The sequence below is a fragment of the Balaenoptera acutorostrata genome, chromosome 2 (genome assembly GCF_949987535.1).
Source record: "Balaenoptera acutorostrata chromosome 2, mBalAcu1.1, whole genome shotgun sequence".
NCBI classification, from domain to species: Eukaryota; Metazoa; Chordata; class Mammalia; order Artiodactyla; family Balaenopteridae; genus Balaenoptera; species Balaenoptera acutorostrata.
Genome location: NC_080065.1, coordinates 29,743,440 through 29,770,995, shown reverse-complemented (window position 1 = coordinate 29,770,995; position 27,556 = coordinate 29,743,440). Strand labels below are relative to the sequence as shown.

General features: G+C 38.6%; 3 protein-coding genes across 7 annotated transcripts in view; 1 reads left to right on the top strand and 2 right to left on the bottom strand.

Moving 5' to 3' along the window:
* GOLPH3 (golgi phosphoprotein 3) overlaps nt 1-10,619 on the top strand; it is a 53,322-nt gene extending 42,703 nt beyond the window's left edge. For both annotated transcript variants that reach the window (XM_057540653.1, XM_057540652.1), the window contains one exon: nt 8,699-10,619. In XM_057540653.1, the coding sequence (XP_057396636.1) occupies nt 8,699-9,123 (425 nt within the window). In that variant the 3' untranslated portion in view covers nt 9,124-10,619. The remainder of the gene's footprint in view (nt 1-8,698) is intronic.
* A 5,045-nt stretch (nt 10,620-15,664) lies between these two features.
* LOC114239137 (cytochrome c oxidase subunit 7C, mitochondrial) lies at nt 15,665-16,070 on the bottom strand. The gene has a single exon (XM_028169064.2). The coding sequence runs from the start codon at nt 15,969-15,971 to the stop codon at nt 15,780-15,782; it is 192 nt and encodes a 63-aa protein (XP_028024865.1). The 5' UTR covers nt 15,972-16,070; the 3' UTR covers nt 15,665-15,779.
* A 5,674-nt stretch (nt 16,071-21,744) lies between these two features.
* The window catches only part of PDZD2 (PDZ domain containing 2), a 372,691-nt gene continuing 366,879 nt past the window's right edge, over nt 21,745-27,556 (bottom strand). For all 4 annotated transcript variants that reach the window (XM_057540562.1, XM_057540563.1, XM_057540564.1 and 1 more), the window contains one exon: nt 21,745-24,616. In XM_057540562.1, the coding sequence (XP_057396545.1) occupies nt 24,435-24,616 (182 nt within the window). In that variant the 3' untranslated portion in view covers nt 21,745-24,434. The remainder of the gene's footprint in view (nt 24,617-27,556) is intronic.

Below are 27,556 nucleotides of genomic sequence, written 5' to 3'. Positions count from 1 at the left end.
CATGATGTCATTTTTCTCACTTATAAATAGAGTTTCTAAATTAATAGTTGTATTATGAAGATATTCTTATATCAGTAAAAGATTGAGTTTTGCATGTTTGTTTACTTATAATGTGAATACACATATTCCAAACTTAGGTAGTTGGACAATAAATGGGCACTTTATACTTATGGCAGGGTTCATTCTTCCTTCTTATTGGTAGAGAACATAAGCTTATTTACAAGTTTGTCTTGATAATTTTGAGGGGTTTTCTTTGACCACCCTCTTGTAGATCTGCTGATAACTTTCTTTTTACCTCATTGAGTAAGAGAAACTTTAATGTGACCCTTTTTCCTTCTTTGTGGTTGTGATATTGATGTCGTCTTCAATTATAATTTTTTTGTAGGAAATCTTTTAAAATTACTTTACCCATTTGATGAAAGTTTGTTTGGTTAAAACTAGGTACTTACTCAGCACATACCAAGACTATATGTCACAGTGCTCAGAACATTGTCAGCCCTCTTTGGGTGAGCCTTCCACCTATTCAGCAAACTGTGGCCAGCTGACAAAGACTCAGTGAGGGTATGATGTTAACTCCATATGTTAAATATTAGCAAATATGATTTTTTTGAGATAAAAATAGAAGTGCTAATACCTTCTAACTGATGGATCAGTTTCTACATTCTCTGGAGTTCACTGGCCTAAGCAGTCTTTGTGTTGTGCTCATGTTGTGCTGCCATTGTTGGCCATTACCACTTCCCGTGGTGCAAATTAGAATTTGTAATTAGGTTCTCAGCTGACCAAAAGGAGGGTTTCTCAAGTTGTAGTTACTTTTTTTGGGAGGTATGTCAGGTAAGTCAGAGTGCTAAAGTTCTTTTTATGGAATATAGTTTGTCTTGCCTTAACGTCAATGTTTTTGATGTCACTTTGGTGCCACTTAGCACGTGGAGGTGTTTTCAGATGCTTCATCCATCAACAGTCTCTTTATCTTACATCATATATGTTAATGGCACATTGGGATTTGGGTTAATAATATATCTTAGACCACTGGATTTCCTTTGTTACGTACGCATGGTACACAGGGAGTATGGCTTGCAAAGAGTTGAATCTCACCGTTTAAGGTGGCTGTATATGTCTTAAACTTTACCTGTTATGTAACATTTTATGCATGTAGCTTATCCAGTACTCAATGTGTATGATAAATGAAAGTGGTTTTCAACTTGAGCTGTGTGCGCTGTTCTCACTTGGTTGAGTGAAAGGAGGGCAGAAGTCTATAAGCTTTGCTCAAAAGTATTAAATATAATTAAGATTTTGTGAAACAGAGTGTCCATTTGAGTTAGGAATTTGTGTAAACCAAGAAGCTAATACTAAGAAAGTGGTTTTTAAATTTTTTTAAACAACATCCTGTGAAGTTTAGGATGGCTGTAAATGCCAAAATATCACCTATAGCACTTTGGTTGCATGTTCCTGATGTATAATAGGAATGACCTGTAATTTCAGCGTAAAAGAAAGGAATCTGGAGTGGGAGAAGGAGAAAAAAGCACATTTCTTTTAAATTAAGAAAATATCTACTTCCCACCTAGTTAAAAGTACTGCTAGTGCTTGCTGATTTTTAATAAAAAATTGTATCCAACCTAACACCATTTTAACCATTTTTAAGTGTTCAGTTCTGTGGGTCAGTTTGTTGATTTAAAATTTTTTAGTTGCTTCAAAATCATGAGTGGTATCAAATACCAGTTATTGCAACAATACTGATGTAGGTACTATGAAACTTAAAAAGAAGTGCTTCCATACTAAAAGAATCTTAAAATTCATTTGCAGAACAGTTGTATATTTCTGTTTATTTATTTATTTATTTAGGCTGCGCTGGATCTTTAGTTGCAGCATGCGGGATCTTTAGTTGCAGCATGCGGGATCTTAGTTGCGGCATGCATGCAAGATCTAGTTCCCCGACCAGGGATCAAACCTGGGTCCCCTGCAATTGGGAGCACGGAGTCTTACCCACTGGACCACTAGGGAAGTCCCCAGTTGTGTATTTCTAATAACGGATTGATAACAGATTAGAGTTTAATAGTATGGTTCTGTGAAAGTGCAGTAGCCCAGAGAAAAGAAATCCTTGGGAGCTTTAGTAGTTGGAGGAAGTGGAACTTGGATTGGGCCTTTGAAAGGTAAAAATGAGACAGAAAGAAGGAAGTGTTCCTGTTCAGAGGGCTTAGAGGGGGTGGTAAAATTGGTGGACCTATCCTTACACAGTTAAGTCTGTACTTGTTACTAGGTTTTCAAAACTATGTATTGTACTGTATTGTTGAGGGATACGTGCATAGATGTTGAGACTATATGTAAAGAAAAAAGAATGATTAACCTAAGTTTGTTTGGTGGTTACCTCTGAGGCAGAGAAGACACAAGGGAAGCATCTAAGGTCTTGATGAAGCTTTCTTCTTTACCTGGGGTGGGAGGATGGATACCCAGGGGTTCATCTTACTGTTATTTACAGTGTGCATATATACATGTTAAAATTAGTGATATTTAAATATTACTTATATATCTTGTTAATTAAAAGAATTAATAAATATGTGTATTTGAGGCAAAGAGTAAAAAGTTTAAAGACTACTTTCTGTTTTCAAGAACAGTATTTTTTGCTTTCTGAAGTCTTAAGACATGTAATTGATCAGTTTGGTCACAAGGTGTCGCTAGATTGCCAAATTTATGAATAAAGCTGCTTTTTTTTTGTAACATGATGTCAAGGAAGATGGAAATTTTTTGTAGTGAAATTATTTAGGTGCCTGCCAGTATGTCATTTTCACTGAAATAATTGTTGGGCAGTGGGATATAAATAACCTTTGAAGAACTTTTCCTCTCCGTATATACTTCTCAGTTTCCTTTATAAAAGAGTGAACTATAAATAAATTCTATACATTTAAAATTTGCTTGTATAACTTATAAAGTCTTTTTTGCATAGTCAGTAATTTAGGATGAATGACAATATGGATCACAGTAACATATTTTAATCTAGAATTTTGAACATTATTCCTCCATTGGGGGTTTGTTACAGTATATTTGAAAGATATTCAACATTCTGCTTAAATTGAAGCAGCTAAATCTTTTAGTAGATAGTATAGGTTAAACCTTTATTGTATCTTCTCTTCACTTAACCAACTCCCCTCCTCCCACCCCAGTTTATACTGTTGTCTTAAGTATGCTAATCTCAGGGGTAACTTTATTCTTTGGATTTAGATTAATTTGGTTCTTTTAAAATAAAAGACGGAAGTGTAAATCAACCAAAATTAAAAAATTAAAAAAACAAAAGCCCAAATAGACAAAAATAAAATAAAAGGCAGAAATGTCAGGATGCCAAGACACTTTGACCACTCATTTATTTATTTATGTATGTATGTATGTATGTTTATATTTGGCTGCATTGGGTCTTTGTTGCTGCGCATGGGTTTTCTCTAGTTGAGGTGAGCAGGGGCTACTCTTCATTGTGGTGCACAGGCTTCTCATTGCGGTGGCTTCTCTTGATGCACAGCACGGGCTCTAGGCACGTGGGCTTTAGTAGTTGGGGCGCGTGGGCTTAGTTGCTCCGCGGCATGTGGGATCTTCCTGGACCAGGGCTCGAACCCGTGTCCCCTGCATTGGCAGGTGGATTCTTAACCACTGTACCACCAGGGAAGTCCCACCACTCAGTTATTTTATCGTTCCTTTTTTGGAGTGTTCAAAATAGTATCAAACAACATTTACATATTACCCATACTGGTTCAGCTTTCTGCTTACGGGATTTTTTCATTTTTAAAAAATACCTGAGGAAAGCTGAATAACATTTTTGTTGGAGTGGGCACACAAGATTTGCCCTTTTCCAGGGAACTGCATCAAAAGATGATGATGTCTGAGTCCTTTTTTGTTACTTCCTCCGAGGCAGAAATGATTGCCCACAAGAAGGTCCAGTCATAAATGGAACACATTATTTGAAGGTTGGTCTGTGTTCAGGCTCTTCTCTTTCTTAGTAGCAACATTAAACTAAGGTAGCATATTTTGGATTTGAGGAATTTGTCACAGGAACTTTGTAATAAGCATTACTTGTTCTATTGGGTGCAGTATGTAAGATTTAATTGTGGATAAGGTGTGGATAAGCCTTATTAGCATGACTTCAATACAATAGACAGTAAGTTATAAACTGCTAATACCATTTATTTCCAATGAGAGGAAAAAAATCATTGTATAGCAGCATCAGAGGGATTTCTGTTTTTTTTAGGTCTGTAAAGAGAAATTGACCTATCAGTTTCTTAGAATAATCTTAAACACCGCCCCCCCTCCCGCCCCAACAGTTATTTGAGAATAGATAGCCAAGATGTTTTCTGAGACATAGAATAACTTCCTAATTGACTAGTGAGTTGCCAGGGAATAGTACTTCTTTGATAACTGACAAATTATTATTATGCATATAGTTAATTAATTAACCTTGGATTTGAACTATAGTTTTTTATGGGCTTTTACGTGAATTTGGCTATTGATTATTTTGTGTTTATTAGTTTGAATTTCCAAAAGTAATTTAAGAGTGTCGGAAAACACAACCTAGCTAATTCTAGCCTGGTGCCTTAGGCTGCCTACCACGTGCCAATGATATTCGAAAGCACAAAACAAAACCCAAACTGTCTGGTGAAAGTTACGGCAGGCATTTATTGGGGAGAGAGTGGGTTGGTACAACAATTGAAAAATGAAAGTTATAACTAACCTTTGAAAGATGTGTGCCCTTAACATCAAACTCAAGTAATTTCTTATTCCTCTGGGCTCTTGGTTCATATTGTTTTTATGGCCCTATTTACATCTTATTCTAGCCAGTTAAGTACAGTTAGTTGTTATATTATGAATGCTCCCTTCATTTGATTTAAAATATCTAGAGTTAGAAATATGTGTTACTAGGACTTCCCTGGTGGCGCAGTGGTTAGGAATCTGCCTGCCAATGCACGGGACACGGGTTCAAGCCCTGGTCCGGGAAGATCCCACATGCCACGGAGCAGCTAAGCCCGTGCACCACAACTACTGAGCCTGTGCTCTAGAGCCCGCGAGCCACAACTACTGAGCCTGCGTGCCACAACTACCGAAGCCTGCGCGCCTAGAGCCCACACTCCGCAACAAGGGAAGCCACCGCAATGAGAAGCCTGTGCACCGCAATGAAGAGTAGACCCCGCTCGTCACAACTAGAGAAAGCCTGTGCGCAGCACCGAAGACCCAACGCAGCCAAAAATAAATAAATAAAATAAATAAATTTAAAAAAAAAAGAAATATGTGTTACTAATGTCTGCATTCTCAGTACCTAGTATGATTTTTTTAGACCATTATAAATAGGATAAACTCTTTCTGCCAAAGTGCTGATTCTGCACATGGATAAATAATAATAGCTAACGTTTATTGCAAGCTTACCATGTACCAGGCTCTATTCTAAGAACTTGATATGTCTTTAACTTAACTTAATTCTCATAATAACCCTTGTGAGCTGGAAAGAGTTGTTTTCATTGCTTTACAGATGAAAAGACAGAGGAATAGAGAGGTAAGAAGCCTTGCCCAGGGTTGCACTGCTAGGAAATGACCAAATTGGAATTCAAATCCAAACAGTCTGGCTCCAGAGCTTGCTCTCATAACCTGTTATGCTATAGTGCTTCATCAAGTAACTGTTAATGATTTCTCTTTTTTCATTGTTTTTTGTTTTTGTTAATGATTTCTTAACATTAAATGTAGGTGTGGGCTAATTTAACACCAGAAATTGAAAGTAAGTAGAATTTCATTTATTATTGAGTTATATTTTTCTTTTATACTATTAAGTTTTAAAATCTAATAGGGCCCCAAATATATTTCAGCTCTTTTACTTTTTGAAGTTATCAAGGAAATTGAATGCAATGATTGTTTTTCTTTTTGTGGAAGCTGATTTGCCAGGGTTTTTTATTTGAAAAGGTTATCTTTTCTTGTTTTCTTTATTTTTATTTTTTGCTTTTAATCTTTTTTTTTTTTTTTTTTTTGGTTGTGCCTCGTGGCATGTGGGATCTTAGTTCCCTGACCAGGGATTGAAGCCGTGCCCCCTGCAGTGGAAGCGTGGAGTCTTAACCACTGGACTGTCAGGGAAGTCACGGTTATGTTTTCTTTAAATGTAGAAGATGACTTTAATAATGATTCATGGTACCATTTCTTCATTATTTAGTTGACAGTTTTTTTTTCAAGTCCCTAGTTTTATAGCGTGAATAACAAAATGTAAAATGGCAGTTCCAGATCATTTAGCCTTTAAAAAAGAAAAGCTCTCGTTTTCTCTTCATTGTGCTCGTGTTTTCCTTTAAATTATTTAGATATTTATAATAGCCATTTTAAACTCCTTGTCTGCTAATGCCATTGTCTCTGTCATTTCTGGGTCATGTCAGATTTGGTTGACTTTCTTTTTTGGTTGTGTGGCATGCGGGATCCTAGTTCCCTACCCAGGGATCGAACCTGCGCCCCCTGCAATGGAAGTGCAGGGTCTTAACCACTGGGAAGACACCAGGGAAGTCCCTGTTTGACTATTTCTATTGATTTTTTTTTTCCCCCTTAGTTTTGGGTCACATTCTCCTGCTTCTTCACAAGTCTAGTAATTTTTATTGGATGCTGGACATTGTGAATGCTATGTTGTTGTGTGCTGAATTTTGTTTGTCTTTAAAGACTGTTGAAATTTGTTTTGCTAGGCAGTTAAGTTACTTGTGGATCAGTTTGTTTGTAAGCTTTGTTAGGCCAGGTCTGGAGTAGCCTTTACTCAAGGGCTAGTTTAGCCCTATTACTAAGATGTGATCCTTCTGGAATCCTTTCTGAATGTCCTGGGTGTTCAGTGAGACCTTTCCACTCAGGCTAATTGGCATGCATATTTTTCCTAGCCCTCTGTGAACTCTTGGAATTGTTCACGTTACAACTTTCTTGAATTTTTTTTTTTTTTTTTACCTTGTTTTGTGGAGTTTCTCACCATAACACATGTGGCTTTGTTTTTAGCCAGACTCAAGCGAACACCACGCAGATTTCTAGAGCTCTTATTCTGCATAGTCCCCTCTTCTCCAGTACTCTGCCTTGCATATTCCAGCTGCCTTAGCCTCCCCCAGCTCTGATCTCTGCCTTTTTACACAGTGTGAGTTCTGTGCTCTACTTGAGGTCTTCTGTTCTGCTCTGCTGCCTGGCATGTGCCTTTGGGTAGCAAGCTTGGGCGGTAGTAGGGCTCAGTGAGGTTTGTCTCAAAAGGTCACAGCTCTGGGCTGCCTTTTGACTAGCATCTGAACAGTTGTTTCATATATTTTATGCAGATTTCTAATTGCAACAATGGAAATGTTTTATTTCTGTGATGTCTGCTCAGTAACCTCTAGCCCCACTTGGCTGTTGAGCACTTGAAACGTGGCTAGGGCAACTGAGGAACTGAGTTGTTTTCCCTCCTTATTTATTTATTTGGCTGTGCTGCAGGGCTTGTAGGTTCTTAGCTCCCTGACCAGGGATCGAACCTGGGCCCCCTGCAGTGGAAGCATGGAGTCCTAACCACTGGACTGCCAGGGAATTCCCTGAGTTTTTTTATTAATTTAAATTTAATAGCCCTATATAGTTAATGGCTGCTGTAGTAGACAGTACAATTTGGTTTTTCTCAATATTATAAAATTTCAGCTTTTGCATATAATAAAAGTGCCAGTGGTTGATCTCTAACATGTCCCAATTTAGAAAGGTACTATAGTATTTTTTTCAAATTACCCAACTTAGTTACATGTTCATTGGAGATTATTTGGAAAATACAAAAATTACAAAAAAGAAAATTTGTCACATATAATCCCCCAAATAATCAAGATTAATATTTTGATATATTTCCTTCTAGTCTTCTATAAAGAAAAAAACTGTTTTAGTGAAAAATATTTGGTTTTATTATTTTTTTTTTAAGATTTTTTTGATGTGGACCATTTTTAAAGTCTTTATTGAATTTGTTACAGTATTGCTTCTGAGGGTTTTTTTGTGTGTTTTTTGTTGTTGTTGTTGTTGTTTGGCCCTAAGGCATGTGGGATCTTAGCTCCCCGACCAGGGATCCAACCTGCACCTCCTGCATCGGAAGGTGAAGTCTTAAACCACTGGACTGCCAGGGAAGTCCCTTGGTTTTATTTTAAGTATTTCTGTCTCAAAGGGAAATACACATAGATGACAAGATTAAAATGATGAAAATGTTTTGTCCTTCTATAATTAGGTTTATATTATTTGTCAGCAAAGAATAGCATTGCCTAAACAGGCCTTCCCAGCTTTATAGGTCAGGTATATGTAGCAGTTCAGGAATAACTTATTAATCAGGGAACTTTTTAATTCTTTTCTCTTTTTGTTGCAGATGGGTGTTTAACAGAAATGAAATCTCATATTTTGCTATTGGCTGCTTTTTGACAGTAGCTAGAGAGAAGCCAAACATAATTTAATATTGATATTTGGCTTATTTCCGCATTAGGGGAGCTGGTTTGGAGACTGCTTTCAGCTTGAGTAACTGTTGTGCCTGAAAATCATGTGCCAGGTGCCTAGAAGCCAAAGGCCTGGCCATCAAGGGGTTCATGGTTTAGTTGGCAAGAAAACATAGTTGGATTTTCTTCTGTTTCTCTGGAGGAAAAAAAGTCAAATGTTACTGTTCATTTTAACAGTACAAAATTTAATAAGATTAGCAGATAATACCTATCATTTCTCACTTCGGGAATCTTTCTTTTAGGCGAGACGTGGAATCCGTTAAAATTGCATTATCAGTTAAGAAACGTGCGGGAACGATTAGCTAAAAACCTGGTAGAAAAGGGCGTATTGACAACCGAGAAACAGAACTTCCTTCTTTTTGACATGACGACACATCCCCTCACCAACAACAACATTAAGCAGCGCCTCATCAAGAAGGTGCAGGAGGCCGTTCTCGACAAATGGGTGAACGACCCTCACCGCATGGACAAGCGCCTGCTGGCCCTCATCTACCTGGCCCACGCCTCGGATGTCCTGGAGAACGCGTTCGCGCCCCTCCTGGACGAGCAGTACGACTTAGCCACCAAGCGGGTGCGGCAGCTCCTGGACTTAGACCCTGAGGTGGAGTGTCTGAAGGCCAGCACCAGTGAGGTGCTGTGGGCAGTGGTGGCCGCCTTCACCAAGTGACCCTGCGCAGAACCGAGCGTCCCCCTTTCTCTCGCGGGAGCCAGTCGTTTTTCTTCCAGGGACTTCTGGTTTTCTGCAGTTTGTACTTCCCACACTATAATTGGCTTTTGTTTTATGAAATGGTGGGTGGCTTTTTCTTTTGTGTATGTATGCAGGATTCTGCTGGTACGAGAGGCCTTCCTCTTTCTGTTGTGAAAAAGGTTTCACTGCCATACTGGCATTCCATTCCTCGTTGCCATCCTCACTGTTGCCTGTTTGGGTTCTGGTGGGCTTTGACTGTCAGAGTGCCTCCAGGCTCCTCACACGCACATCTTTTGGATTACCTCAGGTTGAGTTTCTCCCACATGTGCATGTACATCTCGCATTCTGCCTGCAATTCAGACAGAAGTCACAGAAAGGCCTTTAACTCACCAAAGGTAAATATCTGTATCTATTAGGACATTTTATACATAGACCTCAGTTGAGATGTATACTTAGCAAAATTATTTTTAAATTGAAATACACAGTAAATAATATAAAGTGCCCCTTGGATCTTGCTTCCCATGTAAATCTATTGTATTATTACACTTGTTATAATTTTAACTATTAAATCATAAAGGTCCAGTTGTTTCACACAGCCAGTTTGGGATGAGCTGCATTCCAGTTATGCTGTATATAGTTCGAATTATATAGAAGTTGTTCCTTCTTCTGGCCACCACTGCCCATCTGAGTATTTTGCAGGGTTTAATTAGTTGTACACCTGGTGCCCCTTACTTGCTACAGTCATTGTAATTTGATGGCAAAATAGACCTCTCATCATTGAAGGAGAGAGAAAACATGTGTGTCTAATTGGTCCCAAGATTTTTTGAGCTGTGCCATTCATGGTACTCTTTGCCTACGCATCTCCTTTCTGGAATTTTTTTCAGTCTTATTATTTTTATCATTTCTGTAGAGAAGAGGCTTGTGACCAGTACTAATCTTGAGTACAGTTTTATCTTTTTCTGTCCACAAGTAAATTAATGTCTGCTCTTAAATAAATATCTACTCACACTTTCTTGGGGGAAAAAAATCAGATGTCAGTACTAGCAGATGTTGCATGTAAATCGTTAGCAAGTAACGACTACAACTCAGATGATTAAGAGTTTTGTAACAGAAAGCTCTGCTATGTTTTAATTTTTATATACAATTATGATAATTAGCACATTGTAAGAATATAAACCTTTGCTTTTTAGAGTTTATTTTTACTATTTCTTTATCACTGTTTATCATATCTCCATTGGTTTCATAATGTAAATACTATATATTGAACAAATTAAATGTCAAATTTTTTATTACCATAGTTCATGTTACTAGTGGGGCTTTCAGGTGTTTAGAGACTTTTTCGGTTAACATTCAATGCAAAAGTACTAGATGGTGTATAACTCTAGAGTTGAATTTTAAGGGATTCCTTAATATGTATACTATCTTTTTATCTGAAGTAATAAATAAACTATGATCTTGAAAGTGCCTGAATCAGAGCAAGCATGTCATTTGTATTTTTGTATTCCAATTATTGTGGTTTTAGTTTTCTTTCTGATGAAGTTTTACTTAGCCTTAGTTTAGTATGGCAATATTTCTACGCAGGGGTTGGCAAACTTTTTCTTATTGGGCCAGATAGTAAATATTTTAAGAAAATATTTTAGGCTTTGTGAGCCATATACGGTGTTGCAGCTACTCAACTCTGCTGAATGAAAGTTGCCATAGACAATACAAATAAATGGGTGAGGCTGTATTCCAGTAAAACTTCATTTACAAAAAATAGGCAGCTGGCCATGGGCATTGGTTTGCCAATTTCCTGTTTTAACTCATGAAAAAAGACAGATTTTTCTCTCCATTAAAATAACCTCCTTTACCTCCAAGAATGATAACTACTGGTGGTAATTAAGTATAGAAAGTATTAATTTATAGTTTCTTCCCACAAAATGGATACTTGAAACTTATACCATGTCCTGGAATTTCTTTTTAGGTGAAGATTTACTGTTTTCCTCCAGCAGAGATTTTAGAAATGAGGAAATGGTTGTTTCTAAGGAATTCTTGGCTTTCTAAGCCGCATCTGTATTCTCAGGCAAGGGGGAAAGGGCCTCACCCAAACTTCTGTCAGCGTTTGTTTCAGAGCAGAGTGCCCGTCAGCCCTACCTGTGTGTGACCTCAACTTCAGTACGCGTTTGTGTCTCCGGAGGAGAGGACAAGTGGTACCATCCGGAGGGGAGGGTGTTATCTAGAACTCCTTCTTCCTGTAGAAGGCCGCCGTTTACAGTTCTCTGTAAGCAGGAATGGTGTGACTCCAGGGACATTATTCTGTGTGGAAGGAGCAGTATGTCCACAGGCTTATGCCACTTTTGTTAAAAGCCTTCAGATCCAAGAATCAGGCAGCGAGTTTTAATATAATAAAACTTATTGTGCAATAATAAATCGATCTCTTCATATGTTGAACTGCTGAGTGTTCCTTAGAATAACCTGGTCTGGAACAATGCTGTAACAGAAGGGAGAAAGGAAACTTGCTGAATGCATGCTCTGTGCCTAGTAAAGTATTTTATATCTTGTTTTGACCTCCCCAAACCGCAATTACTATCTTCATTTAATGAAGAACAGGCTTGGAGAGGAGGGGTTGCCCAGTCTCACATTATCTGGTAAGTGTTTGAGCTTTTAATCCTGAAGTGATTGAAAACAGTAATGGCATTCAACCATAATTTTTCCTTTCTTATTTGGGGACTAGGAGGGGGCTTCTTTTCCTTAACAGAGACAAAAACCACAATAGCAGGCATGCAAAAAATCCTCATGGTGGTGCAAAATACAATGATAAAAAGATATCCCTGCTTTATTCTGATATCTTGGTATAACTTGCATAAATTATCTTTTGGGGGTGAAAAAGTTGACTAGTTCTGTGTATTCTCAGGAGAAAGAAGCATCATCAGATGTCAGTTGGCCAAGAAATCCCTGGCCTGCTGAAGTAAGATTGCCTTGTGGCCTCTGATGCATTACGTTACTCATTTCCTCCCCTCGTTTGCAAACAGATGGGTACAATACTTTTTTAAAGTATGACAAACCCTTGAATTTGGCCACCACCTGAAGGAAAGTGAGAGGGGCTGGTGTGTGGTTCGGTGGCAATATAGGACCAATGAGTGATGACATCCAGCCTGATGATGACAGGAGTCCATGACTGCCATGCATGGCTGGCTACTCTTGCCCCAGGAACATGGAAACCACTAGTCACAAGTCTTTGTGAGGTATTTATGAAGTTTAATTCCAACTCAATGGCCTCTCCATCTTAAATGGAGATACTTATATTGTCAGATAACATTGTTCCATTTCACTTTCATCCAGATCAAGATGACTGACAACCTGAGGTAATTTCCAATTCATTGCAGCCCACTGGGTCCCAGAATGATAGCCCTGACTCTTGTAAGTTCTGCATGAATGTCGTATGTTCTTTAACATGTCGTATGTTCTTTAGCACCAAGTAAGGAAGTGATATTAAGGTTTGTCACCTTGCAGGCTACTTACTCTTCAAAGAGGCAGGGATGGTAAAGTTAGATTGATATCCACACTTCCTCAGCCCAATATTAGAATTATGTAGGCAATTACTCCTGATAGAGCAGTGGTATAATTGTGATTCCCACTAGCATCATTATATACTGGTGTGCAATTTACTTTTTGCACTTACATTGTAGAGAACTTTCAGAATAAGCACACATCATTCTCTTTAATCATTTTTGGCTTCATTGTATAATTTCTCCCATTAATGGTCATTTGGGTTCTTCTCATGTTGTTCATTATTACAAACAGTATTGTAATGTATATTTTTGTACATATCTTTATATTTGATTTCTATAGGAGGAATTAATAGAAGTAAGTTTGCTCAAAGACTATGCCTTGAAAATGTAAAAGATAAAGCCAAATTTTTTAAGATTCATGTTAAGTTCCACTTCAAATTAACGTGAATGCTGGTTTCCCCACACCTTAGCTAATACCGTAGAGGGTGTCATCAATCCTGGTCTTTGCCAAGGTAATAGTGAGGAGAATGGTCAAATTATTTTAATTATCGAAGAGTTGATTATCATTTACTATCTTTATTGGTAATTTGTATTTTTTTTCTGTGAGTTACCTGATCATATTCTTTATTCATTTTTCTAATTTAGGGTATTGATCTTTTTATGTATTGATTCACCAGGACTTTCCATATATTGTGGATATTAACCCTGTGTCTGTGATGCAATTGTTTTTCTCAGTCTTTGGAGTTGGTATATATGGTAAGTATTTTTTTTCCTTTTTTCCTTTTTTTTTTTCTTAACAATTCAGAAAAGTGTAAGGTGCAGTAGTGCTTAAGCATGGAATCTGTGGAGACCTTAATTATCATACTAAAGAGATCAGCATGGAATTCAGGTTTGGGGATATATATATTTCATAAAAATATAACAAATATAAAAATCATGAAAAATAGGTATAATTATATGTGTATAAAGGTTTCATGTAATTTTTATGATTAAAATGCAAATGGAAAATCTCATAAACGAATGTATAGGCTAGTGGATTATTTGAAGGCGAACATGCTTGCAGCCATCACCCAGGCCAGGAGATAGAACCTTGCCAGCTGTCCAGAAGCCGTCCAAGGCTTCCTCCCAATTACAACCTCCCTTACAACCTCCCTAAGTCTCTATCCCAACCCAGTATTCATCTTTAATAATTTTGTTCTGTTTCATTTTTCGTTTTATATGTCTTTTTTAGTTTCTCTCAATCTATAAGTTCTTTCCCTCTCTTATTTTTTCCGTTGCGGAATATTTGTTGATAAAATTGGATCCCTTTTCCTGTTGTTTGGATTTTGCTGATTGTATCCACATAGTGTAGTTTAATGTGTTTTATTGACCTCTACTTCCTGAGAATTGGGCGTTAGATCTGAGGCTCCGTCAGATTCGGGTTGGTTTGTGTAGGCCCTTGTTTCATTGGTGGTGGTGTGTTCTTTCATCAGGAAGCACATGGTGTCTCTCTTTTTGTGATGGTTTGTGATAGTAGCCTTGCTGTTCAGTTCTTAGATCCTGTGATTTATTGAGGTTGCATGTGGTGATATTTTAAGTGTTATCGTTTCTTCTTTGTTTATTAGCTAAAATATTTCTATAAAGAGAAACTTCACCTTACCTATAATACCTTTTAGTACAGTTCATAGAGGAAAGGTAGGAGAATTTCTACATTTTATTTACCAATTTTCAAAATAGACTTGGTTCCAAAGCATTCTCCAAAGGTGACTGATTAATTTTCTTTAAGTATCCTGAACTTGTGGAAATTAACATTCTTTTATCATCATCATTTTCCTTGATGAGAAGTAGGATTCTTGATGTGGAAAAGTAGAGCTATAGCTTTAAGACAGAAGATAGAAAACCCTTGTAGTTCTAAATTCGAATCAGAAGTGTTGGTGTAGGGGGCTTCCCTGGTGGCGCAGTGGTTGAGAATCTGCCTGCCAATGCAGGGGACATGGGTTCGAGCCCTGGTCTGGGAAGATCCCACATGCTGCGGAGCAACTAGGCCCGTGAGCCACAACTACTGAGCCTGCACGTCTGGAGCTTCTGCTCCGCAACAAGAGAGGCTGCAACAGTGAGAGGCCCACGCACCTCGATGAAGAGTGGCCCCCGCTCACCGCAACTAGAGAAAGCCCTCGCACAGAAACGAAGACCCAGCACAGCCAAAAATAAATAAATTAATTAATTTAAAAAAAAAAAAAAAAAGAAGAAGTGTTGGTGTAAACTTACAGGGTACTTTATTTCTTCCTTTTTTATTGTGGTAAAATATACGTAACAAAATTTACCATTTCAACCATACTTAAGTGTACAGTTCAGTGTGTCTGCTTTTTGTAGTTGTGCTGCATCTGCTTGGTAAGGACATCATCATTATGTACTATAATCTCTCCCCTTTAACTCTTGCTTTAGTCTTAACTCTTCAAGTAAATACATGCTTAATGCTCACCACCAGTCCTTATGTCATCTATCCAGTCATTCTGCTTGTCTTGCTCGTTTGTTAGTAGATTCTTCTGGAAGGGCTTGTGAGACTAGTATACCCTGAGTTTTCGTATGTTGATGACAGTTTATCTGCAGCCTTTTGTTTGAAAGTCTGTTTGGATAAAATGGTTGGGTCACATTTTTTTTTTTTTAAGTATCTTAAGTATGTTCTTTTTGGCTTAAAACGTCACTGTCAATGTCTGATGATAACATGATTTTCTTTCCCTCATGAATGCCTTATTCTTTTTTGTCTGGAGCCCACGGGATTTTCCCCCCCCCCGATTTTTTGCCAGTGATGTTACTGCAGTATGTTTTGGTGTTGGTTGTTCTGGATCAGTATTCCCAAGTACCTGGTGTGTTCTTTAAATATGTAGCATCAAATCTTTTTTTATTCTCAATTTCAGGAAAATTAAAGTTTTAGTAATTGTTCTGTTCCCTTGTTTAGGCTTTCTTCTTTGGGCATTGCTATTATGTATGTTGTTTTGGGTCACTTTTGCTTGGCTTCTTTTCTTTATTTTATTTTATTTTTTTTTAAGGATTTATGCTATGTTTATTTACAAACATATCTAGGATGCTGAGTTCAAGAGTTTGATCCTTTTTTCAAAGAGACTGCACATCTTAAAATGTTCCTCTTCGTATCTGTCTCACGGGTTATTTTTTAAGCAGTTGGTGTCTTACTATATAGAAAGGTGCAGCAAATCCAGACCCAAAGTACAAAGTCATCATAGCTAGTAACCGCCACTTGTTTTCCACTGAAAATGGTAAATTCTTCCCTGGACCCTCCTCATAGTGGCTCCTACGGACCACAGAGGTTGTGAACCTCCGGATGCTTTGTCCCAACATAGCGCTGTTGGAAGCCCTGCGAAAGGCGCAGAAACTTAAGGCGGAAGAAATGGCGGCAGCACACCCAGCACTCCTTTCTCCACGACCTTGTTCCCCTGTGGGCAAGGACCGAAAGGGTTTTCTTTATTATTGATCTTTAAATGTTTTACCCTTTTTATCTTCTCTTCCTCTTAAGACATCCTGTTTATTTACTGTGAATGATCTTTCTAGTTTAGTCTTTTCTGAAATTAATTTTTTCCTGAGTTTTAATAACCAATTTCTGAATTTTTCTAATGTCTATTGATATCATTCATGTTTTGTGTCATTTTCCTGATGTATTTTAACTCATTTTGAGGTATTACATTTTTCATTGGTTCCCTAGGCATGTCTTTCTGGTGTGCTTTTGTTGTCTCTAGGGATTATATTTTCTCCTCATGCTCTTTTTTTCTTATGATAACTTTGTATGGGATTTGACCTAGATTGTCTTCTGTTGCCCATGTTTACATGAAATTACTTTTCCTATTTTCGAAGAGAGATGCAGGTCAGGGTAGCTTTTCTAACTGTGTTTATTCTCTAGACCCCCTTCTTCTGTTTTTGAGTGTGAAGAAATATGGCAGCTTGCTTTCTGAGATCTGGTTCTGCCACTCTCAGCCACCTTTATCTGGACCTTCTTTTTTTTTGATCTCTGTTGTTCTTATCTTGCTCAATTTCGATTCTGTTCCCAGTAGTTTCTCCTCAGTGTGGGGCATTGGCTGATCATTTCTGAAAGTGAGAAAACGATTCAGGTTTCAGGGGCCGTTATCCAGTTGGTCCTCTGAGCTTCCCTGTTGATTATGAGGCCGAGGGTGAGGGTGTCGGGGTGGGTGTGTGTCTTAGGGGTATCAGATGCCCTGTCGCTTCCCTCCACCCTCCTGGCACAGATTCCGATACCAAACTGGTCTTGTTGCTGTTAGTAGTTTACTCCTGCTCATTTGTACCTTCTGGGGTTTGTGAGGGTACTTTCACACCTAGTTTTGTTGTAGATGTTTACCATGGATTTTCGATACTAGTTGGTCTGGGTTGTATGTGTGTGGTGTTAGTGGTGGGGAAGGGGAAATGGGTGCTATATGAGGAAATTAAAAAACTATGTTGGGGAGTTCCCTGGTGGTCTAGTGGTTAGGATTCTGTGCTTTCACTGCCGTGGCCCGGGTTCAGTCCCTGGTCTCGGAACTGAGATTCCTGCAAGCTGTGCGGCGCGACCAAAAAAACAAACAGACTGTGTCACTGTTGTGTTATCTTGCCTGAATCTGCTGGGAGAGCCCCCAGTGGTTTTTAGTTTGTATGTAGTCTCATTAAATTATGAGTCTTTTGCTTTATAGCTTCTGCATTTAGCCTCATATTCACTTTATGATTAAAACAGTATATTTAGCTCTTTTGATGGGTTTTTATTTTCCTTTATTGCTTTTAAATATATGTATGGTGACTCTGGAATTTTATTTTGTTGTGAAGGATTTTGTTGCAAGGAATCCAGCTTTTTTTACCCCCCCTAAAATATTTAGCCAGTTTTTCCAAAATCAGCTATTGTATAATCTGTTTTTTCTGTAACTGACTTAGAATGCCCCTTTGAATTTTCTTTGAATTCAGAATCTATCTGTCATCTTTATTCCAGTGGTTTGGCTGTCCATGGAAGAGGAGACACTTTTAATTATAGTAGCTTTTTTGATGATGTTGTAATAGGGCTAGTCCCCCACTTATTATGCTTTTTCAAAATCTGGTTATTTTTACGTGTTTATCCTACCAAATGGACTTTAGAATAATTTTTTTCAGGTTAAAAATTATTTTGAGATCATTGTTCAAATTTTATTACATTTATAAACTAGTTTGAGGAGAGTTGAGATTTTTAGTGTTGTCATCCTATCCCAGAATAAGCTAAACCTCCCCATTTGTTCAAGTTATTGGTTTTATGTCCCTTAATAGAATTTTGTAATTCATTTAGGTCTTTTTAAAAATAATTAATTAATTAATTTTTTTTGGCTGCGTTGGGTCTTCATTGCTGCGCTTGGGCTTTCTCTGGTTGCGGTGAGCGGGGGCTACTCTTCGTTGCGGTGCATGGGCTTCTTCTTGTGGTGGCTTCTCATGTTGCAGAGCATGGGCTGTAGGCGTGCGGGCTCAGTAGTTGTGGCGCAGGGGCTTAGTTGCTCCGTGGCATGTGGGATCTTCCCAGACCAGGGCTCGAACCCGTGTCCCCTGCATTGGCAGGCGGATTCTTAACCACTGTGCTACCAGGGAAGCCTTCTTTTAGGTCTTGCCAGTCCTTGCCAAAGTTAAATGTATTTTTAGTTACTATTGTGAGTGTTTCCTCTTATAATATGTTTTAAGTGGTTATTATTTATAAATAAGAAAGCTCTTGTTTTGGTGGATGATTTCTGATAGCCAACTTTACTGAATTCTAATATTTTAAAAGTTTTTAAATTGATGTGTTTGTGCTTACAAGTACCCAGATATATCTGTGCACACTATGATACATTTGTTTCTTCTATTTATACCTCTTTTAAAAAATTTTTGTCTGATTGTGTTGGCTTGTACCTCTAGAATATTGTTATCCAACAATTGTTAACAGCAGTGAACATCCTTTTTGTGTGTATTCCTAAATCTAATGGGAATGATTCTGGAGTTTTTCCGTTAAGAGTTTGAAGCAGGCTTTTAAAAAAGTATGTCTTTCACAGGATTTTTGTGTGTGTGTGTGTCCTACTGATATAATGAACTACATTCTACATTTACATTTATATATTTCTTTTTTCTAAAAAAGAGCTCTTTATTTATTTATTTATTTATTTATTTATTTTTGGCTGTGTTGGGTCTTCGTTTCTGTGCGAGGGCTTTCTCTAGTTGTGGCAAGCGGGGACCACTCTTCATCACGGTGCGCGGGCCTCTCACTATGGCGGCCTCTCTTGTTGCGGAGCACAGGCTCCAGACGCGCAGGCTCAGTAGTCGTGGCTCACGGGCCTAGTTGCTCCGCGGCATGTGGGATCTTCCCAGACCAGGGCTTGAACCCTTGTGGCCTGCATTAGCAGGCAGATTCTCAACCACTGCGCCACCAGGGAAGCCCCTATAGATTTCTTAATTCCAAATCATTCATGCATTCCTGGAGTTAACATCACTTAGACTTGGTATCTTCTTTATTGTACTACTGGATTCATTGGCTAACATTTAATTAGGATTTTATTTATAAATTTGTTTTGTCCATTTTCATTGTATTCTAAGCATTTTTCAAGTTCATCAAGTTCATCTTCAATGGCCCTGACTTGTATCCTGCAATCTGATTTGACTTGATGCTTATATGGCTTTGGTTTGGTAAGGAGGTCTCCTCAGTTTCTGTTTAGTTCTACCAGATCCACATTAATCTCATTTGATTTTCTTATCTCTTCTTTGATCTTGTGCGTCTTAGAAGCCACATTCTCTTTGAGTGCATTGAGAATATGAAGCAGTTTGTGTTTATAATTTTCTTTTGATTCCTAAGGTAGTCGTCCAAATTATTTTATCTGCCTTTTGCATACTATGTTTCAGCACCCTCCCCCCACCTTTCCCAGCCTGGTATCACGAGAAGGGCCCTTGCTCAGCCTGTGTAATGGGGGAGGTGGGGTTCTACTGAAGCCTGCCATTTGGTCAGTAATGGATACTTCAGAGCTCTGTGTTTAAGCATCGTTCAGTTCCTCCCTTAGGATGAGAGAGGAAAGTTGGATACCAGATGGTTTTAACCTTTATTCAGATCTACTCAGCTGCTTTGGGGGGATCGAGAAGAAGGCTGTGATCGGTGCTTGGTGTGGCTTTTACGGGGTCGGGTGAACAGAGGCTGCTGATCTCTGAACGGATCAGTTGAGCCCTTTTGTGGCAGGAATGTACGTGGTTGGGGCTCCCCTCAGATCAGACCATTCCTTCCCTGTTACTCCTCTGACCTGCTGAGGCTGACCAGGTGCCTGGGAAAATCAGAATGAGCCTCCCCTTTAACTTCACCTTCCCTACCATTCTGAGGAGTGGGAATGGCTCTAATTCTGGGGGCTTCCTGCTTTTTCTGGGGCTCACCTTCTGTAATTCCCTTTCTTCAAGTTAAGGGTTTTGGTGACATTCGGATATTCTTCAGAACTCTCATTTCATACTATCTTTGCTTTCTCACATTCAGAGAGAATTGTATCCCATTTCATTGTTCTCCTTCAGTTTGGTTTCAGGTTTTATTTATTATACGTGGTATGTAGCCTTCAACATTCATAGAATGGGTTTGTGGCTTTTTTTTTTAATTTAATTTATTTATTTAATTCATTTATTTTTGGCTGTGTTGGGTCTTCGTTGCTGCGCGCGGGCTTTCTCTAGTTGCGGCGAGCGGGAGCTACTCTTTGTTGTGGTGCGCGGGCTTCTCATTGCAGTGGCTTCTCTTGTTGCGGAGCGTGGGCTCTAGGCGCGTGGGCTTCCGTAGTTGCGGCACGTGGGCTCAGTAGTTGTGGCTCACGGGCTCTAGAGCACAGGCTCAGTAGTTGTGGCACACGGATTTAGTTGCTCCGCGGCATGTGGGATCTTCCCGGACCAGGGCTCGAACCCGTGTCCCCTGCATTGGCAGGCAGGTTCTTAACCACTGTGCCACCAGGAAGTCTCTGTGGCTATTTCTATAGTGTATTAAAACTCTCCCCCAGGAAAAAGTTCTACCCAAGTGTAACAGTGGACTGAGCCAATCAGAATCTTAACTTTTGGAGGATATATGGAAAATCAGGCAGGTAGCAGCCTGTATATCCAGAGAAATTCTGTGATATAGAGTGGGGCTAAAATTATAACAAAATAGCATTCATTGGTTTCTAAGTAAAGAAAAGGTGTGAGGAATTGGGGATAAGGCTGCCAGCTAGTGGAGGGAGGAGAAGCGGGTCTGCAGAAACAGACCCACAAACAGCAGTGAAGTCCTGCCAGTGGGGAGCACTGAGTGACAACCCATGAGCCCCCGAGTTCCGTCGAGGCCTGGTCATATGCTGAGTTCTGTTCTGGGATTTTTGTGAGATGCCGTCTTGCTTTCTTCCCTTGGGCTACTCTAGTTTGGCGTCTGCATCTGAAAACCAAAACAGCCTAAAATAAAGTAGATGCTTTTTATTTCACTCTGTGAAATAAGATCCCAGATCATCCAGGTATTTGGGGGGAGGGAGTGGTGAATGGGTAGGGATTTTAGGAAAAATGAAGAATGTATTCATTGTGAAGAATGAGAGAAAAAAACTGACAAGGAAACAATTGCCAAGTAGCATCCAGAGTCCAGTTGAGGTCGGAAGCCGTAAATTTATAGCAAATCACTATGTGTAGTTGTGAGATTTTTCTTAAGGAATAAGCATGTAGGCACCAAGAGGCTGGCCGGTTGGAAGGATCCTGGATTAGACGGGGCGAGGGAGCTGTGCGCCTATGGGCTGGAGGGCGATTGTTGTCCTTTACTGTGGGGTCTAATCTAAACAGACAGAGAAGGGAAGGAAACACGGGTGGGGATTCTGAAGTGGAGAAAATTGCCAGTTGCCTAGGGATTGGAGGGCCTGTTGAAGCAGCAGAACCAGGAGGAAGGGGAGTAAGCCCTAGAAGGTCAGGAGGTTGTAAAGAAGGCATGAGATGTTTGATTTTAAGATCTCAGAGGTGGAATGGGTTTGGATTGTGTCAGATCCTGGGTGTGGCCATGAAGAGTGGTTGACTTGACTTCTTTTGCCTTTGTCCCTCTCACCCATTCAGGTAATCACCATTTCTTAGCTTGATGGTTTAAAAGGTTATTCTATAGATGCAGAACTAAGCAAACAAAAAACCAAGTAGTAAACAGTGTTTATTTTTTTAAAATTACTTAAAAAAGGTTGTTTATAGAGACGTGGATTTACATAACTTGGCGACAACATTTTAAAAATGTACAGGCTATTTCATATTATTGCACTTACTCTTTAATAATATATAAGGCATTTTATCTTACATAAATAAAGGATAATGTATAATATCATACAACAGGTGTGGTGCCAACTAAAAGTCAACCCTAAAATTAAATGAGCTGTGTATGGGATGATAGAAATGAAACCCAGCCTACTTCAACCTTCACGGTATATATCCTTGCAACTACGATTTACATGTTATAACACAGTTACCATCATAGCTTATTGTGGATGACGGACCAGTTAAAAAACCAAAACAACGGAAGTTTTAGTAGGACAATACCATTAGTGTTCATGTCAGGAAGTTTGGGAATTTATTAGAGTAATTAGAAGTACTAGTCATGCCTTGAACACTGACGACAAATAAATAGCTTCCTATCTTAGGGTCAAAGTTTAGCTTTTGCTTCCTCCCTTAAATTCCAGTTGTCGAATTCCAAGGGAACCCTTCTGGCAGGGTCCACTGGAAATGGCTGATGACCTGAATATAGTTCAGTGACCAGAGGGCTACCCTTGCACTCTTCAGATAAGAGGATTAGGAACTCTTAGAAGGAGACCAATTCCGCTGCTTCAGAAACTCCTGTCACACAGGACTGTGCATTTCTATGTAGGCACAGCTGGAAGAGTGGAGGCAAAAAATCGTTTTCAGTGTTGACCTCAAAGAGTCTCTCATCATTTAGGCAAGAAAGCAGAAGCCACAAAGCTGACCCCAGAGACTTAAAAACAATCTAGCATGCACCTTGCACTGACTTCCTATAGTATCCTACTTGGAACTGTAGTAGTGAAAAGTAGAAGCTAAATTAATCAGGTCTTTCTAGCTAACTCCTGAACTACATTCTCTTTTGTATAACCTGTTTAAAAATGAGAAATCTGGGCTCACACCAGCCAGATATTTCACTCCCATCTGAGAACCTCTCTGGGCCAGCTCCACAGAGGTTTACTGGGATTAGTCACTCAGAAATAGGTTAATTAAAGAAATCGCCGATATAAAACCTTAGCGTAACCATGCACGCAGGTATGCAACCTCACCCGTATTCCCAGGACTCAGCTGGCCTGCACCACCGAGGAAGTGGCTTGTAACTACGCAGTTCTGCTCGTTTACCTTGAAAGACTGACTCACCCTCATTTTCCACCTTCTTATTATGTTTTGGTAAATGAAGCTGATGAGGATTTGAGTTTTAAGAAAAGAAGGTACAGTACGAGGGAGGAGAGCCAGCTTTGTGACGAGGAACAGCACACGGAATGGGAACAGTTACTGCGAAGAAGCTTGTGCTTCAGAAGGAGGGCAGCTGGGATGAGTGTCACAAGCAAGCGTGAGTCACAGCAGTGTTCTGCTGGGAAACATTTTTGGCAAAAGGAAGAATTTGCAAAACAGGAAAACAAAAAGAGCAGAACTTCAGTCACTGCAGACCTATGCCATTACACCCAGGTCAGGAAAATAGATCCAGTGCTTAGAAATGTTACATTTCTTAAGCTTGTTGAGAAGAGAAAGGGGGAAAAAAATCAGCCAAACAAAAGAAAGTCTCCTAAAAGGATTATTTTAAGTTCCTCTATTTGGATTATAAATCCAAGGACACTAAAAAGATAATTGATTTCTAAAACTTTAGTTTAAATTAGTGGTTGGATCTATAAAATATAGAAATGGAAACTCAGTGACAATGATATTTTTGCCTGCTCTTTTGTTGACCAGTCTTGAATTCAAATATTTATTCAAGACAAGTTCCAAACTAGATGCAAGGTGCTTTCAGAGCTGGAACTTTCTGCTCATTCTAAGCAGCAAAGTTCACAGCTATTTAGTACAGTTTATCAGAACTGCATTCCCGTAAAATTGCCTTATGACGTATGCTTTTAGATCATGATCAACACTTCACGGTGATCAATAACCACCGAGTTAGTTAAACTATGCAGCCATACGTTGCACATTACACTCACTAAAAATACCACTTTCTGTATTTTGCTTTTTCATTTTTGGATAATTCCTGAGCTCAGCCTAACCATTAGGTCATAATTGATTTTCTTTTTTCAAGTCTCATTTTCTTTTCAGGATAACATACAGACCCTACAGCTCCTTCCACTGAATGTGCCTAAAAGCATTCTGTCATTTACTTACTTACTTACAAAATTATATAAAACTATAGTCCTTTTTAGTTGTGACACTTGTGTTGCCCCTCAGACTTTGTTAGCTCCCCAGTTGCCAGGATTGAGTGTGTTGGGAGAGGTGGCTAGAAGGATACGGAGGTGTCACTAAATGTTTCAAGTGAAGAAGGGCATGCCGCATCTTGTGTCCCCATCAGGAAACACAGAAGGTGTCGGGACAGGCACTGGAACAGAATGAACCCTCCTGGCCTAGGTGATCCAGGCAGAAGGTTTCTGAGTTCAGCTCCATTGCTGCTGCTGCTTCATGTGTAAGTAAAAAACTGGAGAGTTGTTTGTTTTATTGTCCTTGCCACACCAGTGCTTCTGCGTTGTTTCAGGAACCCATTGTTTAAAGAAGTCATTCTGATTTGCTAAAGAAAGAAGGGAACTGAGAAAAGGAGATTCTGATTAATAAAAAATGTAACAAGCGCAATTAGTGTCACTACCAGTGCTTGTTGCATGAAGAATTCCTGTGCTTTCTAATTACTAACTGCACAGGTCCCTCTGGGACAGACTTCATAATATTCCAGGCATCGAAGTGCATGAGCCCAACCAGGGATTTCCCATTAATGGCAAGAACTTCATCTCCAGCTTCTATTGTTCCAGCTTGCTCAGCTGCACCACCTGAGAGAATAAATACAGAATAATAGTTTGGTACTTTCATAATATCCAGAATAAATTCCAGGTAAATGAAAAACTTACTTAAGTGAGAAATATCTCTAAACCATGTGCCTGTATTCTTCAGAGAGGGAAATTTTTCTTAAACAAGACACACAAAGCAAATACCCATAAAAAGAAATTTGACTACATAAAAAATTCAGATCTGTAACCCCTCTTTCCCCAAAACATAAGCAACTGACTATGGGAAGATATTTTGATTGTATTTAGTCAACAAATAAAATGAAACATTAGGGTTAATATCTAGCCAAGCTAAAGAACTCCAAATCAATAAAGAACACACCAAAAAAATCCAAATGACCAATAAAACAAGTTCAACTTCTACTCGTTAACAAATATAGTCTGATATACCCACATGCTGAGAATGTGATTACCGGCTCAGCAATGACTGTGGAGATTACTTAAATTATTACTTACACAAAATTTAACAGATTTCTAGACTACAGCTCTGGGTATGTTAGAGCAAGTTTATGAACTTTTCTATTTACTTTCTTGCACATGTGCATCTAAAACAATCGTATTGAAGGAATGCACACTGGCTGTGCAGGTGAAAGGACATTAAAAGAGAAAAATTCCCAAGTTTGAAAATAATTTCCTCAGAAATATTTAATTAGATCTCAAAACACTGAGCAGATAAATCTACTTCGTTCTAAATTCCTGAAAATCACTGTTAAATATTATTTGATATCAATACACATGTAATTATAGTTGATTATAAAGACTGACAAAAAAAATACAGCTGGAAGAAAGTGAGTTCAAATGCAACCCACTCAAGGACAAAAACATTTTATGTTGTTAATGACAGAGGCAGATGCTGTCATCGGAGAAGAGGTGAGCCTTCACCGTTACCGGTCCTACAGTGGAAGCAAAGAGACTGATTTAGTCCCCGTCATTGCTTTCTCAAGATACACATTTTTGGAAGTACCAAAGCACTGTTGTCTGACATGCCCAATTATACTGCATTAGCATATTTCCCGTTCTAGGAATATTACCTAAAGGCCTCAAGCAGGTTATGTGAAACGAAAGAATTTTCTGAGTGTTCATCTGGGTCTGAGGACGTGGGCTTCCAACCAACCCAAACAAGAGGCTGTGAGTGAGGGGAAAGCACATTGAATACCTGCAGGCAGTCAGACTGGCTTGGGTTCAAGTCTGCGACTTCAAGCAAGTTACAGGTTTCCCGAAACCTCAGTTTTCTCATCTGCAAAATGGTGTTAGCCTGTCTCGTTCCCTCACTAGGTTATTACAGGGATCTAATGAGATGAAGCAGATGAAAGTCCTTGATGAACCACTCAGTACTGTTCAGACCAAAGGTAGTGCCAACTTTTGGACTTCTTATACACGAGAGAGAAATAAACTTTTCTTTAAACCATTGTTATTTGGGGTTTTCTATTACATGGGGCCAAAGAGAATCCTAACTAATTTGATCAGGCTATGTCTCTCTCCATTTATTGAGGTTTTAAGAAAAATGTAGAACGGTTTTATCTTTTTTCCAAAAAGGTCTTGCATAGTTTTCCTGTGACACACTCTTAGGTTCCTTACGGTCGTTACTGTGAATTGGTATCATACAGTACTGAATCTGCGATTAGCCTTTTTTCCCCCGTTCAGCCCTGTTTTTGAGCTGGTCCCGGTTAATGGATATAGCTCTAACTTGCTTCTTGAATTGCTATATAGTTTTCCTTTCTATGGATGTAATATATTTTACTCATCATTTTGCTACAGATAGAAATTTAAACTGTTTTATAGCTTCCATTTTAGCAAGCACTGCCAAATTTTTCCCCAGAGAGAGGAACCATTGTATATACTTCTGCCAGAAAGTATGAGTGTTCTCCTTTCTCTACATCTTGCCAACACATCATATTATGAGATTTCTTATTTACGGCCAACCTGATTTTAAAAAGATGATTCCCAATAGTTATAATTTTCACCCAATAACTAATACAAGTTTGAGTGACCTTCCCTATATTTCTTGACCATTTAGGTTTTAACTTTTTCTATTTTCTATTCATTTCCTTTACCCAGATTTTCTCTTTATTTAGTATTTTTCTTTTTTTCTCAGCCACGCTGTGTGGCTTGTGGGATCTTAGTTCACTGACCAGGGATCGAACCCGTGTCCCCTGCAGTGGAAGCGTGGAGTCCTAACCACTGGACCGCCAGGGAAGTCCCATGTATTTTCTTTATTGAATTATAGTTCTTTATATATTCTGGAATTAGCCTTTTGTTGATTAAATACATTGTAAGTATCTTCTAGTCAGTCACTTAGATTTTGTTTATGATATAATTTTTTGCCATATAGAAGTTAAACATTTTACATATGTATTCTTTCACGATGTGTTTTTGTGAAATTTTTTGCCATACAGAAGTTAAACATTTTACATATATATATATATATTCTTTCATGATGTGTATTGTGTTATAAAACCCTCCCTATAGGGTTTTAAAATAATGGTTATTGCTGATATATAGGAGATTCTATTGATTTTTTTTTTTTTTTTGTATGTTGATTGTGAATTCAGCGATCTTGGTGAGCTATTTATATTGGCTTGACATTTGATTCTCTTAGATTTTTTCAGTCAGGAAGAACATACAATTTGCCAATAATAACGAATTGTATTCCTATATTTCCAATCTTTATACCTCTTATCTGTTTCTTATCTTATTGTATTAACTGATATTCTTGGTAAAATGATACAGAAACATCTTTAAAAGCAGCCCAAACATAGTAAAAACAAAAAAATTTTTAAAGTGTTGAAAATTTTTTTAAAAAGCAGCCCAGATATTAGTAGTGACAGTGTTCTACCTGGATGGCTGCCGCTTCACACAAGAGGTTACAGGTAACTGTTTACTGCATTTTTTTCATCAGTAAAATCCCTGACCTTCCAGAGAGCT

Bases quoted from the DNA above. Each gene is read 5' to 3' on its own strand.
- LOC114239137 (XM_028169064.2), bottom strand. From the start codon at position 15,971: ATGTTGGGACAAAGCATCCGGAGGTTCACAACCTCTGTGGTCCGTAGG.